This window comes from Centruroides vittatus, unplaced genomic scaffold (assembly GCF_030686945.1).
Source record: "Centruroides vittatus isolate TY-2023 unplaced genomic scaffold, ASM3068694v2 contig_3308, whole genome shotgun sequence".
Lineage (NCBI taxonomy): Eukaryota > Metazoa > Arthropoda > Arachnida > Scorpiones > Buthidae > Centruroides > Centruroides vittatus.
In genome coordinates this window covers 149,651-168,504 of record NW_027122125.1, presented here as the reverse complement: position 1 = coordinate 168,504, position 18,854 = coordinate 149,651, and the positions used below count along the sequence as shown (strand labels likewise).

The window sequence follows — 18,854 nt, the reverse complement described above, 5'->3', positions numbered from 1 at the left end:
CCTAGCGAAACAAAACTCTAGATGTTGTAGCAAAACCCGATAAAACCTGCAATGAGAAAATATCTGACGAAGTAGAAGATAATAAAATAAAATACAATATAAAAAACGCACTGAAAAAATCCACAATCAAACGAAGAGGAATAAATAGAGCGTAAAATTTCTCAAAATACAAATAAAAATTTTATACTGTAAAATATTTTTAAATAAAAACAAGTTAACGATTATAACAATCGATAAATCAAAACAATAAATGAGAATGGAAAATCACTAAAAAAAAAATAATAATAATAATAACAGGAACAATAAAGAACAAAATACATAAAGAATTCCCCACGAACCCAACTAACATTACATATGACGAATTATCGAAACGTATTAACAAATTAAACAAAATTCAATTATTATAGCAGGTATGCCCGGGTTGCCTGGGCAAAGAATAAAAGCAAACGTTAAGATTATTTCGTACTTCTAACCTTTCTATTATATTATATTGTAGTATTTGATATATATTTATAAAGGTTATACAGTAGAGAGCCGTTTATCCGAACTCCGGTTATCCGAACGCTTTCCAGTCAGACTGTGTCGTGCTGAATCGAACTTTTTTGATACTAGATTTACTTCTAAAGTACAATTTTTTGTTTATGTATTTTTCAATATATTTATTTTGTTTATACAAAATAAAGAAATAATTTTTAACGATACAATAGCCTCGATTATAATAAAAATTTTCGTTAGGCTTAAAATCCACGAAAATTCAACACGAAGCGACACGCAACGGAGAAAAATTTCAAACATCGGACAGGTTAATATATTTTTTCGTACATAATCGGTTATCCGAAAAATCAATTATCTGAACAACCCCAGTTCTGAATTGATTCGGATAAACGACTCTCTACTGTAGATAAAAGTGAACGAATATTTAAATCACTATAGTAGTCTTTTTGGACTGTTGCTCTTCTCTTTTACTCATTTAAGAACTTCAAGTCTGAAGACAGAAAAGGATCTGGAAAGAATGGACAATAAAATGATATACAGAAAATTCTAGTAGATTGGAGCCATACGAAGAAATGAAGAAAGTTGAAAAATGCTAGACACACAGGGACAGGTAAATGGATTTTTTTCAAAGATTCGTTTGTCAAAATTCGATTTCACAATATTCGTATTTCCAACTTCCCAACCAGCAACGCATGCACAAATCTCGCACTACTGCCTGTTTGTAGAGAGTGCCGCCATTTTGAATTTTATTTTGACTCGGTTCTCGGTCTCATGACTACCTACAATTCTGGTTTTTTTTATGCGCGCATGTTTGGGCACCTAATACTCTGAGCCAAATTGCAACTCTTGACACGTGCTCCTTCATACCTCTAAGCTGGTAACACAGCAGCCAGCACGATTTTATAAACAAGACATAGTCTTGTCAATAATATAAAGCGCAGAGCACAAACAGTTATGAGTTGACAGATAAAATTTGGTACACAATTAATGTACTGTACGTCATGAGAATGTACACAAAGAAGCAATTTTCCGAAATTCTTCCCCTTGGCAGGGAGAGGAAGAGGGTTAAAAAATACACTAAATTCCAATTTTAGTGTACTAATTTAGATGCGGTTTTTGCGGGGAATCTAAAAATTTCTAATTAGTCTCGGAAGAGGGTGAACCTAATTCTTGCACCCGGTAAAAAGGGTAAGATCGGGGCTATAAACTAATAATCTTAATTTTCGCTATCGTTACTTTTTGAGCGAATAACGCCGGGCTCGTCTGCTAGTTTTTTATTTATAAAATTGTCGATCGAAGAAATATTAAAAGATTTTAATTTTTAGATAGGAATTCGTAGTTTTTTCTATCTTTAAATATGAATATTAACCATTACGAAAAACACTCGAAGTTATAGTTAAAAATATTAAATTTTATTTACAAAATGTTATTATATTTTCACAAAGTATTGTTTAATTCCATTACTTTAAATTTAATAAAAAAAGAAATTTATAAATTTGGCATTTGCAGCACCCTATTTTGGTACGGAGACAACTTCTTTCTCTACTTCTGTTTCTTCCGAATCGTCTTCAGCCCAAGGTTGCAATTCGGCTGAACCAAAAATCAGGAAGATAATCAACGCCAATAAACAAAATCCCGCCGAGAGATAGTAGACGTAACTCCATTGCACCATGCTTCCTTGCTGTAAGCAGAATTAAACCATCAATCAAATTTCATTACAATAAGAATCCATTAAGAACCTTTCGTAATAAATGAAACTTTTATGAAGTTTTTATGATAAATAAGCTTCTTTTTTATCAATAAAATTTATTTACGTTTTTATCTAGGAACAGCCCAGCTATATACGGTGATAAGATGCCAGGAACTGCAGCCCATCCATTAGTCAATCCGAACAACGGCCCTGAAACGTAAGAAATGTTATATTTGCAATTGTTTAAAACTTAAGAATAAACAGAAATATGCTTATTTTACAATTCGTATTAAAAACTTCACGTTTATATTGTTAACCGAGACGTATATCGTTATCTTAAGTTCGTTTCAAACATTGTTTTAAGTAATCTCGAGATTTATTGTCTGCCTCTTTTAAGTTGAATTATCGCTAATTTGAAACGTCCTTATCATATACAACAACCTTGTCAAATTTAATATCATTAATTTAACTCTCTGAGTCGATATTGCAATTTTATCCGCAAAGGAAAACACAAAGAAACAACAACTTTCAACGTATTTTAAGGGTAAATCTGTAAAAAATTTGAGAAATATTGAAGAAAAATACTAAAGGAATTAATTTTTTGACTGAGGATTTTTTGAGGATCTTTGGGAAAATAATAACAACGGCTCTTGCGCGACTTTTCCAGCGCTCGAATAAAGGTTAAGGGACCAGAAAGTCCGATAATTTTTAATTAATTTCTAAAAGGTCTTATCTTTTAAAAATTGATTGAGCCAGCAAGTGTTTAAAAACGTTGTCAATGCCATTAACGAGTAAAATTTCATTAACTCTGACTCCACTCGAGATACGACCCTTACCCCCACTTTTTTCTTATCTCCAAAATGTAATATCATTAATGCCCCTCGTAGAAGGGCCGTGTCAAATTTCAAAATTTTTGGTCCACGGGTTTTGAAATTTAGAGCGACATACAAACGAACATACGTACACATACATAACTTTATATATATCAAATATATATAAAGGCCTTCAAAAAGCTGAGAAAATTTTCACGGAATTTCATGAAAAATAGTAAAAGAGTTAAGGAAATTTCAACGAAATCGAAGTTTCTTGAAGTCTTTTCAGTTTCTTCCTAACAACAAGTCTAAAGAACACAAATTCATGAATAGAAGAAAACAAAACAATCGAGGAATACGACAGTAAAACACTGAAGAACATAGAAGAAAAATTAAACCAATTGAATAAAATACACAGAAGTTTTGAGTTGCGGAATTTTAACATGTAATAAATGGGGTTAATGTTTACCTGTATATTTAGGTGCTAAGTTCAGAATGATTGAGTTGTCACCACCACCAACAAGACCCATGAAGCCAGTAGTCAGGACGAGTATTATTATGACGTTTGTTGAATCACATCCAACCAGAGGAATGCATATCATGCATGCACTGGTCCCTATAGCAGCTAAATAATATAATAACTTAATTATAATCGAAACATTATATTGTATAATTAGAATATTTACACTTACAAAGAGTCTCGAAGCCTTTTCTGACGTTTGTTGGGCTGAAATATTTACGTTTAATAAACAAATCTGATAAGTAACCAGATATAATGAGGCCAAACGTATTCGCTGAATACATGAATGCGTTTATTAAGCCATTCTGTTCAGAAATATTTATTAATGTGAATTTTCTTTTAAAAATATTCATTAAAATTGTCAGACGTTACCTGCTGTATTGGGAAATGCAGAACATTCTCGACATACGATGGTAATTTTGATAGAATGGTATAGAAACCCCAATTAAACAACAGTTTTACAATGCACGCCGTCCATACTGGTACAGATGTTAAAATACTCCTCCAAGGAATTCTCTGGTCGTGTTAAACATGCGAAATTATGTTAATAAGGAAGCGCTGTCTGAAAACATTTAATTTAAAACTCAATTTACTATATACCTTAATATTATTAGTATTATTATTCGAGTTTTGTTGTATATGAAGAATCTCTTTTTGAGAAATACCGGAAAATTCTTCCGGATAATCATATACAAAAAATAACAAACCGAGGGACAAAACACATCCATAAATACCTGAAATATAATAAATGTAATTGTTTAACATTGGTGAATAATAACTCTATAGAATACATTAGATAATTACCAATAACGTAGAATGCTGAAGGCCAACCACCCGAGAAACCATATTCACACAAGTAACCAGTCAGTGTAGTAGTAATTATGGAACCAATCAAATTTCCACTCATGCAAATAGCCATTAATGTACTTCGTTCGTTAACTGGAGACCATCTTGAAAGTATGGTAAATCCTGATGGATACGTCAGTCCCTAAAGTAAAAACAAACAAAAAAATTTTTACTTTGAAAATATTAAAGATTTAAATATGGTTTAAGTAACTTACATGCAACACTCCTAAGACAACTCTCTGACACGTCAAGGCCGCTATACCGAGTTCGGCTATAAATGGTGTTATCGATAATAACGCCGACGAAAAAAACACAGTAATGACGTAAGTACGCTTGACACCTAACAGATGAATGACAGAACCTCCCAAAAACTGGAAAATGACATAACTATAATAGAAACTTCCTAAAATAATTCCCTGTTCGGGTTGACTCCAAACGAATTTTCCCTACAGTAAACAAAATACAACGATTAGTTATATGAGCACTGTTATGTGTAATGTACGATACGTTACTCACTTCTCTGTAATTATACGTGATATTTTGATTTTCAGCGCTATCGGGGCATTCGTGAGGGAGAATATTTTCAGTTTCGCTCATCTCGACCGCCGAATTATTTACCATGGCCACAATAGCTACGTTCAGCACGACTCTATGAGCATACATCTCCATACATACCAAAAAAATAAAGAAAACCAACACATATCGTGCAGGTAAAATTTCTGTAACAAAGATAAAAAGGAAAGACGATTTTAGAAAGTGGGAAAATTATGTTACGCTCCAATTTTAAAAAAGCAAATAATATTTTACAGCGTAGATAAGAAATGTATCGAGCTTTATAGGTTACTTACTGTATAAGGCTTTTCCTTCACGTACGTCCTGCTTCATTTTGAAGTATGAAGCTTTCGAATGGACTGGTGTCACTTTTGTATAGAAGCTTACGTCACTCGGCTTTTTTCATTTTATCAACTGTATTATAATCCAGCATCAGTGATATATAACCCGATATCTACGGTCCAAATCCCCGTTTCGACAGCTTTAAATTTAAATGATACTGTCAAAGAAAATGGATTGCAACTTAATTTGCTTACGTCGAAACCATTTACGTATATGTAGTCACGGTTTTTTTTATATGTTATAGATATTTAACATTGGAGGAGTGTGGTTTATATTTGAGATTTCCTAATTAATAACTTATTATTAAATGATGAAGTTTTTTGGTGATTAGTCTGAAGTCTGTTTTATATTTTGGATCGAGTTACTTGAACTGATGTCCCCTCTCTTGTTTAAGTATTATCTGGAAAATTCTGCTAATTAAGAACACGTGGAATGAAATTAGCTATTTATAACTTATAGATCAAAAAATTGAATTTAAATCGTTGCCAATACTTGAGAAATTTGTATAGAAATTTACATTAGGTTGTAGCTATGGCCTCCAGATTTACAATAATTTTATAATTTTTCATCATTTTCTATGTTTCCTCCTCTATAGAATTCGTTTGTGAATTAAACATTAGCATATCCACCACCGTTCTGTCTGATTAACAAAGATGTAATAATTTTTCTGTAATCATAAAATTAAAATTATCAAGATTTTTTTTTATTAATCTAAAGTCCACAAAACAACTTTATGAGTAAATTTATACCCTTGTTTCTGTAGACGAAATACGAACGTAATTAATTTTCTGTACATCACCGTACGCCTCTTATTCTCTGTAAACGTCGCCATTTTGATTTAAAACGGGATAAAACTATTAAGTAGATTTGGTTGCTTGCTACGGAAGAAATATAAAAATTTACTTGCATAAATTCTATATAATGAAAGTACAAACTTTTCCATCTCAAACGTACGAGAGTATGATATAAATTTCGTAAAGTTTTTGTTGGAAACGCAACTTCTTATGTAACATTTACATTACAAGAAACCATTTGCCAATTTGCGAGATTTCATTTTAAAACTCAAATTTTAATAGACGATTTAACTTTCCTCGTAATATAAGAGAGATTTTTCCCCCTAAGAAAGTGCCAACGTACTATAGCTCCTAGAGACGTAGATTATACGTTCGGGGTGTTTGTAATAAAAGTGCACGTTTTAAAAAAATGTAATGGAGAAATAATCAGTATAATGTCTTCATATTTTACACAGACGGTCCTTTGGTTGATAGTTTATTGGAAACAAAAAATGTCCGCTAGAGGGGTAAATGGCGCTGCAACATCGTAGCAGCAGTGATTCTCAACCTGTTTTTCTTCGAGGTACACTTCAGCACAGACAGTTACTTCGGAGAATACCGGTGACGTCATAACTGATTTTTAAACGCGAATAGTTAGTTACGTCACATTTTCTAAACGCCTTGGTAACTACCGGCAGTTACTGGTAACACCGGTAACAATTTTCAAACACTCTCTGGGAAGATAGAATCGAATTTTTATTTTATAATGAAAGGGGCGGAAGATCAGGACTATTCAGAGGTATCGCCAGGGGTAAAAAAGTAGAATAAGAGGGGGAATGGATAAGGTGGGGTGAAATTGTGATAGTAAAGATGGTGAAGATGGGAGAGATCGTCAGCGCGAGCATCACAGTAGTTTAAATAGAATAATGCATTTACAGGTTACAGAAAGAGGGAATTTACAAATGGATATGACGTGTTACATATATAGGAAAAGCTTTGTGGTTACAGAACAATAACAAATACAGGAGTTGAATGTGATGAATAATTACAAAAAGAGGCTTGGGAGTGGGGGGTATATAGGCGATGGGGTGAAACTAAGATAGCGCGCTACATTACCCAGCAGGTTGCATGGTTTCCGTAAGGTACTATTACTGGATATCCAATTCCACGGAAAGGCATCGATTGCAATATAACATTGAATCGCGGCAGTTATATAGAGCCGACATTAAACAGGTAGTGTACCGCGAAGGTATCGTGCGTTTTAACTTTACAGAAGGTGACTGTCCTGTCACAATTTGATTACAATAAAGGGGCCCGTTACCGAGCACAAACAAATAACGATTACACAGGAGAAGTGGTTGTTGAATGCCGTCGGAGTACAAACGTAAGTGTGGCTGGATACAAAACAGACCTCGCCGGTTTTGCCGAAGACCCTAGTGTAGAGGTCACCTGTTCTGTCAGGAATCTCTTGTCTGATTTCGGTCGGAGAAGTCTGGATCCAAAGCGCCGGTTTCCCGAATAAATTCGGTAAGTCCGTTGTTGGCACTGTTGTTGATGATCGGGCGTGCAGGGCCAGTTGAATCGTTCAATGAGGGCCTTGTGGATAAGTTGAGTCCTCTGTGCGTCGTAGAGGTTGTACTCAAAGATGAAGTGCAGAGGATCCTCTATACGTCTATAGCGCCGCTGTCACACTGGCAGAAGGGGGTATCGCTGTGGTAGAATCTATTGAAGTACTGGCGAAAGTTCCCATGGCGAGTAAGGAGTTGGCTGGTGAAGTAGTTGCTATATATGTGGTTGAGAGCGAGACGGGTGGAAATGTTAGGCAGAAACTTGAAGGTAGTCCTGCCGGTTTCTGCTTCTTCCCATTCCCTCTGCCACATGTGGATGAGCGTTTCTCTAATAAGATCCTTGATAGCCACGGTTGGGATGTCATTGAAGCTTGGTGTGGCAGGAGAAGTGGCTGCCTCCTTTGCCAGCACATCTGCTTCTTCATTTCCTATAACACCTCGATGGAGCGCGGTTCCAGGAAAAGTAAACGAGGTTGCTTTCGTTTTTGTTGAGTTCGTCCATGGTGAGTTGGTGGAATTAGTTACTCTGGGCTTTGTTGCTTATGCTCCAGAGATCGACCTGGCCTTTTTTGATCAGGGACCAGTTTGATTTCATTGTTGTTAGCAGGGACCGCAAGGTCTAAGAAAAATAAACTTTAATCAGAACTTTTAACATAAGTAATCGTTAAATTCAAAAGTAACATGCTTTAACAGTACTATTATAATAGAAAAAATAACATTTTTAGTAAAAATTAAATTCAGTTTGTATCAACGTAAGAATAATAATTTAAAATGAATAAAAGTTTTAAATCTTTCGCGGACCATATTTTAGCTCTTGCGGACCACTGGTGGTCCGCAAGAGCTAGGCAGGGGAACGCTGATGTAGACCAATGCTTTGTAAATGGCGTACTGTTCCGCTTGCGTAATAGAGCAGTAATTCGCAAGTTTAAAGCCCTTTTGTGGACCGGGTGTGTACAGTTGCTATTTCTGTGCACGATGGCAGCGCCCGTACCAGAAAAAGATTTTGACTCATCTGTGAAGATGGTGTTGGCGTTGTTCATGTTCGAAACGCTTGGATCGGTGAGAAAATTTGAGATAGAGAGCATATATTTTAAATTAAATAAATTAAAAATATGTTTAAAAATTACAGATTTTCTAGATTTTCCTATAGAATTTCCAAAGTGGATAGAAATGTCTTTCTGTTATTCGTTTTTAAAGTTAAATAATAATATATGCTGAGCGTGCCCTGAAAGCAACATTATAAAGAGAATTTCTTTAAAATTCATACACTTAAATTAAATACACTGTATTATGAATGCTTTAAATAAAATTATTTATAACTCTGAGTAACTTCAGTATCACGATTTTCCTTTTTAAATGCTGGATGCTACAAAATAGAAATGCGTAAAGATATATATAATAAACATATTGTAAACATGATTATTGGTTGCAAAAAATTACATAGAGATGAAAAATAGTAGAAAACTAATTTTCGTTCCACAATTAACAAGATAAATTCGAAATAATGCACTTACAGGATAAAACAACTGTAAATCTCAAATGTAATATAAGTGTGGGAGCTAACAAGAATGACAAGGAATTTTAGAAGCTGCTTGACTGACAAAATCTCTTAATTTTTAAACAGTGTCTTCTTGTTTGCTTTATTTATTCGGCACAAGGGAGTGAAATTGATAGGACACCAGGCGTTTATTACATTATTTATTCATTGGTATGCGTTTCGGGTTCTTTTACCCCTCTTCAGTCAGCGTTTAATTCCTTTTTGTGGTTTTAAGTATGTTAAATGACTTGTATAACATTAAAATACTTTTTCTTTTAAAAAAGAAGCATGCATGCTTACATGACTATTACTAATTACTTTTCATTTATTAATTTCGAACGGATCTTTCTTTTTTATCGGAGGAATTTATAGGCAATTTATTTTTAAACATTATAAAATATTAAAACATATCCGTTTTATACAATACTTATCAGTATTTTTGACACAGTTTAACAAAAAAAAAAAAAAAAAAAAAACATTTTTAACAGTCGATTATTATTGACATCTATTTAATTTTATTACGTTTACAATTAATAGCGTATTTTCTGTTTTTTAGTTGCTTATATTTTATGCTATTTGAAAGAAATAGGAATCTTGAAAGACAAGTTCTCTGCATTCGACACTGTTGCCTCTCAACCAGTGTCATTAAGTCGTTTATTCAGAAAGATTTTACTTCATCAGTTAAAAGTTTTCAATGGTTAAAAGAAGAAACAAAACAGTGTATTATCTTCTTGCGATTCCAAATAAAGATATAGATTTAACAAATAATTTAGCTGCCGCATATAAAACCTGTAACATCTTCGAGATTTCTACGTAGAAACCAACGGAATATGGTCTAAAATTATTTTCTGACGCCACCTTTAACATTTCTTACTGCCTGCACTTTATTTTACTCTTTGCACGTCGCGGACACAGCAATAGTAATAAAGACTAATAAACGTATGAAGAATAATAAATAACGCAATGCGACGAGCGCCGAGCCGATGAAAATATTAAATCGAGATTCGAATCCGATTTTTTACGAAGGAATAATAACAAAACCACTTGCAAATAGTAATACGAAACAGAAGTAATCATCCTATACATTTATATACGGCTTCTTATAATGTAATTGGCAATTAACTGGTTATGGCGCGCGTGACGCGCGTCAGACGCGCCGCGCAACAATACCTATTTCGTCTATTGTTGCGTTAACAATAATTGTTAATAATATAGTTTTGGCGATTGTCAAAGAAAGCTTTTTGTCGAAGTTATTCGATGCGATATATTTTTATGCGTATTATTTTCTTCATGATGAGTTTTATAAGTAAGTTTATCATTATAATTATATTCATTAGATCACCGCAGGTTAACAACGTAAATAAAAGCATCGCGTTAAATGTAACTGTTAGAAAATAAATGAAAATATTCTCATAATAAACTATGATAATGATCAATTCTGCTCTTTCTCGTTTCAATAAGTTGATTAAAAAGAGAAAATAATTGATTGCCATTAATTACATGTAATATAAAATTATTATTTACAGATGTCGACTGTTATTGCATTGAAACTATTTTCTGGTACGAAGATGGTTTTTATGTAACTTATGATTATCAAGTAAGTAAAAATTACAATTTTATCTTACTTAAAATACAGTAAATATTAACCATACAATAACAGAAATAAATTATACAACTGTTGTTAAGATTGCTTAAATTAGAAATTTAAAATAATATGAATGCTTGATATTTTTATAACTAATTAATTCTGTTTCACACTTTAGTATTTCATACCACATGGCGAATATGGACTATATTCACCATTTTTTCCATATCAACAAGCTTCCGTACCGCTTGCTTATGGGCCTCCAAGTCAAGACGGTTTATACGGACCGCCATTACAAGGATTTCAGATGCAAAATTATTGGTCACAGGCGGAAGTGGTTTCAAATGAACCTTTCCAAGAAGAGCAGCAGTTTGAAGTGGCCACAAATATACCAGAATTTTGGCCACGGGCAGAAATGGAAGAAAATGAACATCTAGAAGTTCTTCCATTTCAAATGCCAACAAATGAATCCGAGTATCCTGTAGCAGAAACATTGCTACATTCGATGCAACCGAATATGTTGCAAAGTAATCCAGAATCGGAATGTGAGACGCAGAAAGAAGTGTCCGAACATGAAATTTTTGTTCCGGATACAATAACAAATAAAGAACCGGACATGCATTGCTCGTTAGAAAGTTCTGAAGATTTGGCGATTTCTATGCATCTACATAATAATGGTAAATTCCATTAAACTAATAGCATACTAAGTACATAAATTAATATGTTAATGATTATATACCTATATCAACAGTTGTATTTAAAATAACTGTTCGTAGGACTATTAAAATAAAGCCCAGGCCGAATCCCTACAGCCAATAGCCCATCTAGATCCTGTACAATAACAGTTTAATCATAAAACCTTTATAAAACTATTTATATAATTTTAAGTATATATCAATAAATAAACATAAATAGTACCGTATTTTACGGACTATAAGAGGCTACGGAGTATAAGACGCACCTGAATTTTGGAGGCAATTTTTCGAAGAAAAAAGTGCGTCTTATAGTCCGTAAAATACGGTAAATGTAATTCATCAATACAAAAAGGATTATACATAATACACAAATGCAAGTATGGAAAACACACAGCCGGATATGTGGACCACGACTCCGTAACTTCTGTCGGGTGTCCACAACTCTGGTTGATCATAATGGAATAATCTTTCACGAAATATAGTAATACAATTTTAAGAAATTTGGAAACAAATTAAATTTATTAAATATTCATAATAAATTTCAATATAAAGTTATAGCATTTTGTACATTTAATATAAAATAAATTTATTTGCTTGAACATTTTGTATTGCTCCGAAATAAATTTGAGTGATTATTCTTTTTCCGTATCATTGCTATACTTTAGAAGTGGAACCAGAACCTGGAATTTCTTGTACAAGTAATTCTGATGCGAATATTTCCGCATCTTTCAAAACCGAAGAAATAGTGGAGCGAATTAAACAAACTGGTATAATAATGAACGTAACAGGAGACACCACAATTGACGAATCGGAAGATTTCGATGATGATTCTATTGCTGTAAGTTCACATATGATTAGATTATTCTTTTCGGCGAATTTCTTAATATTTATATCTTACAAAATTGCAATAGTACATAGTGCACATTGTAAAAAACACTTGATCTACATTGGCCAAATGTATGAGAAAATATTCTTAAATGCCATTAAATAAATTAACTAAAAATTGTCCGAGTACAGTTTTAATTGAATGTGCGAATTAATTAAATCTTTAATAAATATTTCAAAATTAAATTTTAGTTTCCGACAAAATCCGATCTCCTGAATATGTCACCTGCGTGGAAAAATGACGAATTCTACGAAAGACCTCTGAAATGGGCCTTCAGATATTTGGAAAAAACCTCGTTGGTCAGAGAGGTAATATACGAGGAAGAGGAATTTTATTATATCGAAGACGAACTGTCGGAACTATCCGAAAGCGATGAATTAGAAACCAGCACTACAATAAGTGAAGATGATAATGACGTTCATTCCAATGAAAAATCTGATGAGATCAATACTGAAATTGACGTATCGTCATCAAATCATATCGGCAATGAAAAGTGCATTGGTGATGTATTTGAATCCTCACCTGGATGTGAATCAACAATTGATGTAAATATTGAAACATCCGATTCATCAGATAAATATGAAATTGTAAAATCTGGCAATGGCGAGGAAACGATTCAAGCGATGAAATGTAAAGAAGGTAAGATACGTCATATCTATCTCTTTGATGCTTTCCTTCATTTGTATAACTCAATATTGTTTTAATATGCAAAGAATTCTCAAATTTCCAGAAGAGTTTACTTAAAAAATAATAATATCATGTTGTTAGGCGTCATGCACATTTATGTATTAAAGTAGTTCTGACCAGTTTCAATACATTGTCAAACCCACTCTTAATTATACTTTATCGTGTTTGATGTAGCAGTTTATAGCTTCAATAGAAATTTTAAGAGAAAAGTTTTAAACAATAAGATCGTCTTTTTTGCAGAAGAAAGCGAGGAAGACAACAAAGATCTAATAAAAAATGAAACTGAAAATTTGACAAACGAAATTCTTATCCAAGAAACGAAAGACGACGAAAATAAAAGTTTTTTCGGAGCAGAAATCATTTTGGAATCTGTTAAAAACGTAAGGAAACGATTTTTTATTTCTACTTTCGTCGACATTTATAGATAATATATATAAATTAATATAACTATTTATTTTATAAAACATTTCCAAATCTGTAACAATCGTGAAATACTGTATTTAATTTGGTTGCAAATATTATTTATGTTTATCTGAATTTACAATTAATTTAATATTTTAAACTCTGAGATTTTGTAAATAAACATTTTTTAATGTTGTTCGTGACAAGCATTTTTATGTAAAATTATTTAATTTAAAAACGTTTAGAAACGTTACAACTTAAAATTAATTTTCACAATTAGGTATTATTAATAACACATAGAAATAACAATACGTGTCTTTCTAATTGCGAATATTCATCTCATTTCTATAAATTAAGTCGGCCATTTCTAATCGTTTGATCGTGGTACAATTTCATTTATCAATATTCAAACATCGTTACATAAAATATAATCACATATATTTATTTACTTTCATTTTTTGAATGAATTGTTTACTAATTTGGAGTATTTTTGTCATTTTTACTTCGAAATATTTGTAAAGTTTAAAAGTTTTTAGTTAATATGCAATACAATTAATTATTTCTGCAAACAAAAAAACACTTTAAACAGGCCTAGAAAATTTTGTTTTATAGTTTTAAGAAACTTGAAAATTGTTTCACATTATTTTTGATTTATTAAAATATATATACTTTTTTCAGGAACCTCCAAAATGTTTGGACTTTGTAATGCAGATTCTCGGAAGAATGGCATTCTTCATTTTTCCGTGCATTAAACGAAAACATTAATGCGATGGATAACTGAAAGTTATATAAAAGTGAATTTTAATTCTTATGATGTGTTTACGTCCCCAATCGGGGTAAGACTTTTTCTGTTTATTAATATCGAGAATAGAAATAATAATGTACTCGTGCCCCATTATCATTCGGTCACGTGGAGTTTTTCGGGCTACATCTAAATAGGAGCCAGTTTCCCCATAGAAACTCTTTTCGGGAGGCACAAGATTTTAACGGATGACAGGTGTGTTACGTTGTCGTATCCCATTAACCCAACGCAACCGAAAAGGTGGATCATACAGAGTGCAACGTCATATCCCCTGCTAATTCTATGACACGTCAATCGTGTGACTAGCTCGTTGAACAAAATTTAATTGTTTTAAACGAATGTTTTGAAATAACTCATTAATTCTGGAATGGTTAATTGATATTCTTGATTTAAAATGTTATACTTTATGCGGGTTCGAAGATTTTATGCATTCGTGTTTAAGTTCGTGCATTTGTGGAAGTTGTTTATAACCTTTATATTTTAATTGTAAGGAAATCTGCTGAGTAAATACCAAAATTATTTTATATGTTAATTGTTAGATTAAATAGAAATTTCTGACATTAATTTATTGGTATAATTAATTTATAAAAACACGGATTTTCTGAATCTTAATTTAATTTCATTTTATATTTTCAGGAAACAAAATTTGAAAAGTCTGAAATTTAAGTTTATTCAGATGAATGGAGATAAAATTCTAAAGATAATCAAATTTAGAAGTTCAAAATCAACTCTAGAAATTATTTAGAATGAAATTGGAAAATTTCTAATCAAATTTAATAATTTTCATAATGATTATTTGTAAATTTTGAACACATCTAATTAAATGATGATGATTTTCAAATTGACCTTCAATTAAACAAAATTATTAATTGCCTAATTAATTAATTTAATTTAAATTGCATGTATTTAAATTGATTAAATCAATAAACGTTATTGATATTTTCGGATTCGGTGTTATGTTTTTATTAAACTTGAATGAAATAAAACGGACATCCACTGAAACTCAATCCCACCCCTCCCCTTGTATGATTGTGCTAATCTTCGACCTTTCCACTGTGGACGTTATGGACAGCCTTTAACACTTAAATAGGGACCAATTTCCTATAGAAAATCCTCCCAAAAGACGCGATTCCAAAGAAAATCCTTTTTTGGGTAACAGTTAAAAAAAAAAAAAAAAAAAAAAAAAAAAAGCTTTATTTTGTGTTTGAAACGAAAATCAGTAAATACTCATAATTTAACTAATTTTGTTTGTTTCAATTTCAACATTTAAAATACTAAATATTAAAATTTAATATCAAATAACAATGAAAATGCATTCAACGATTATTCAACATCTCGCTTTTCGAAGAATGAAAATTGCTAGGAAATTGAACAACCCTGGTGTAAACTAATAAAGGTGGACCAATAAAGATGCAAAATTGCAATGGACTAGTTGATTCGTCTAGAATTTTGCATTATATGAGCGATGTGCATTACACTTTTAGATATGATTCATTTATTTGTAAAACTATTCGATATGTTCGTGTTAGAATGTATAAACAAGTATGGAAAATAACAGGCCGGATGGCCGAGGCGGTTGTAGATTCAATGTACCGGTTTGGGGATACGGAATTGAATCTAAACGAGCAATTTTTCGAAGAAAATTTGTTCGGGATTTCTCGGATCTCGTCCCTCTCTAACGCCCCACTGTGCATCTGACCAAACCCATAATGGGCTTGAAATAAGGACCCTCATAGCGCCTACAGAGCGGACAGTCTAAAAACCGCTAAAAAAGGATTGGTTCATAAAAATCATACTATTATTGTGATTTTCATAAATGAGTGTACTGCACAATGTACTGTACTATGTGAAATTATAAACGGGTTGTTACAGCATATAATTATAGTAATGGGTGCGTTGCTTCGTAAAACGGTTTTAAGACAGTGAAATAAGCAAGCGACATTGTCCATTTCATTTCAGGCGGATTATGACATTGGTTTGATTACTTCATAATACGTCTAAAATGAAACGGACTATGTCATTGGCTTGCTTATCCAGCTGTATTAATGACGCTTTACTAGGCAACCCGCTGTCCATAAATTACGTCCGCACTTTTCTTTGCGAATTCTCCCTCCTCCATTGTCTCAATTTGTCCAAGTTTCCGTAACCTCTCTCTCTTTTCGGACGTCCAACAACACTGAACTCGCCTGAAAATCTTTATCACGTTATATATTATAAAATGTGTAAAATTTAATAAAATTAAACTGACGTCTATTAAAGTTCAACTCCTCCCATCCTTCTTGCAAGACTTGTCATAACACCCTCATTTATGGACAGCTCTATGTTGCTAATGCCTAATTTACAATTTAGTTGTATTTACTCCTTAAATCATGTATGTATTGTAATAAACTTTGTAGAATGCATTGTCTATGAAGCATATTTTATATTCCCGATTATGATATTTAGGTTATATAAAAACTGTAAGTAGAACGATTAGCATTAGATCAATTTATTATCGATTTTCTATAGAAAATTGTTTGTTTTATTGAGTTATGGCAATGCTACACTTGGGGCGATATGCCTAGGGGAATGCCTTCCGGGAGGTCTTTTTAAGCGTAACTGGTCCCTATTTAGGCGTCATAGACGTGAAGAAAACCTGAAAAACTCCACGTGGTCAGCCCGTCCTGGCGAGATTCGGACCCACGACCCAACTTCCAGTGTTCAGGAAATCGGAACCGTATGGCTACTGGTAAGCCTTCTATAGAAAATGATCCCGGTATTGTAATGACACATATACGCTGGATTTAACACATGTAAATGAAACGGACAATTATGTCAATTCTAACCTTTACAAAATAATTCCTACATCTTATTTTTATTTAATATTTTTGAATTTAAAAGAATATAAAGGATATTATTTCGCCATAAAGATTATGTCACTGAATTAACATGTTATTCAATAAATCATTCCGAATTTACTTGATATTGTGTGATTTATAACATTAATTTTGTTTTAAGAATATAGATTTACATGCTACAAAAGTTTTAAAAAATTCATAATAACTTAGTGACATTAAAATTTATGAAATGCAAGCACGCGAATATTTTACTTTCATGACGAAATGGAAATGAATTTATATAATTTCATGCACAATGTAAATTGCCTGTTAAGTCAGAAGCTGAAATGCTGCAGTTGGCTTAGTCTATTTCTTCTTCTTTTTCTGTTCGCCTCTTTGACTTCTTTGTCTATTTTGTCTTTTGTCTACACAGCAATTCTAAATTAAAAAAACATTTTTGTTTTTAAAGTAAAAGCGCAGGTAATGTTTCTCATAACAAATTTATTATATTGCATTATATCATGCAATAGACTCGTTTACAAATTCTGATGGGTAAGAATTAGTTTTATTGCTATTTTCTTTCGAACGAGCTCACTTGGCATAATTAATTTGTAACTTACTGCAAATTACTTTTTATTATCTAGAAATTGTAAGATTAATTTCTTATTTAGTATTCTTTCTGTAAATTATTCTCATGAATTCGGACAGGAATTCAGAAATTTGCTTAAATTATTATTTCCATCCCTTCTTGAAAGCATCTTCGATTTTTGGTTACAAACCTTTTGTAAAATGTGGTTGCATTTATCGAATGCCTTCTGGTTCGTTGGTTGAAACCTTCAAAAAGGCATATTATTACATGGTCGAGATGTTTTTATGGGGAAATTTTTTTCTAACTTTAGCTCAGGCGATTCCAAATATCAGCAAATTTGCCCCTTGTATTGGATTTTATTACTTTTCTGGAAGTGACGTAATTTTTAATAAAATTACTTTAACTCTTCTTAGTTTTGGTATAGCGCTTACTTTCAGTTGGATGCAAAGAAAGAAAATTTGCTCGTTCTTAAATGTACGCATTTTCAATGAATCAGAGAGAATAAAGATGCAACGATTCTTTCGCAATATTTGGATCACAGGCTTGATTCTTGCTTATGATTTTAATGTTGGATTTCAGTTCTTGAACTTTGTTCATTTTCTATCCATTCTATGATAAAATTTGGCATTTCAAACACGAAAGATTATTCTGTAGTTTAAACTACGGTATCTGGATTTTCTTTATGAGTGGTATGTTATTTCACTGCTGTGTAATTGTTTTCTGCCTGTGTTATATGATACGGAAGGGATTCCTGAAGATTTCCGAACATCTTCGAGCGCTGAAATTCGATTGTTACAATTTACAAAATGAGTTAGAAACGATTATCATTCAACATGACCGTTTATGGTTATATTTGAGCAATGCTAACGAATCAGTAGATTATCTAGTGCTTATATTATACTCACCATTATTGTTAGAAACGAGCCTCATGTATGTCGCGTTGTTGTCTTCGAATAATTTTCTGGAAGGAAAATTTACGAATCTTATCGGTTCATGCATATATTCTGTCGGATGTATTATAATCAGCTTTTTCACGGCCTCAATTATATCGACAGTAAGTGGGTGTGAATTAAATATTCTTATTTGTTTTATAATTTAATAAAAACAAAAAAATTTTTTTTGTAGATGCAGAATTCGTTTCAAGATATTAGAAAATTTTCTGCTTCGAATTTGGATATAAAATATAAATTAAAAGTATGAATACAGTAGAGCATCGATTATCCGACTTAATTGGGGACTGGGGTTGGTCGGATAACC

The 18,854-nt window shown here is 32.3% G+C and overlaps 2 protein-coding genes across 2 annotated transcripts; one reads left to right on the top strand and one right to left on the bottom strand.

Annotated features, from left to right (window-relative positions):
- Window positions 1-1,885: 1,885 nt before the first annotated feature.
- On the bottom strand, window positions 1,886-5,335 carry LOC136973918 (sialin-like). Its single transcript, XM_067268691.1, has 10 exons — window positions 5,212-5,335; window positions 4,880-5,082; window positions 4,579-4,809; window positions 4,322-4,505; window positions 4,118-4,251; window positions 3,890-4,033; window positions 3,690-3,822; window positions 3,467-3,622; window positions 2,310-2,395; window positions 1,886-2,176 (listed from the first exon to the last, which is right to left on the bottom strand). Exons 1-10 carry the CDS (start codon window positions 5,246-5,248, stop codon window positions 2,009-2,011), a joined length of 1,476 nt encoding a protein of 491 aa, XP_067124792.1. The 5' UTR covers window positions 5,249-5,335; the 3' UTR covers window positions 1,886-2,008.
- A 5,044-nt stretch (window positions 5,336-10,379) lies between these two features.
- Window positions 10,380-14,858, top strand: LOC136973915 (gelsolin-related protein of 125 kDa-like). Its single transcript, XM_067268689.1, has 7 exons — window positions 10,380-10,441; window positions 10,662-10,732; window positions 10,899-11,397; window positions 12,081-12,253; window positions 12,493-12,940; window positions 13,229-13,368; window positions 14,829-14,858. The coding sequence occupies exons 1-7, from the start codon at window positions 10,393-10,395 to the stop codon at window positions 14,856-14,858; spliced, it is 1,410 nt and encodes a 469-aa protein (XP_067124790.1). The 5' UTR covers window positions 10,380-10,392.
- The last annotated feature ends 3,996 nt before the right edge of the window (window positions 14,859-18,854 follow it).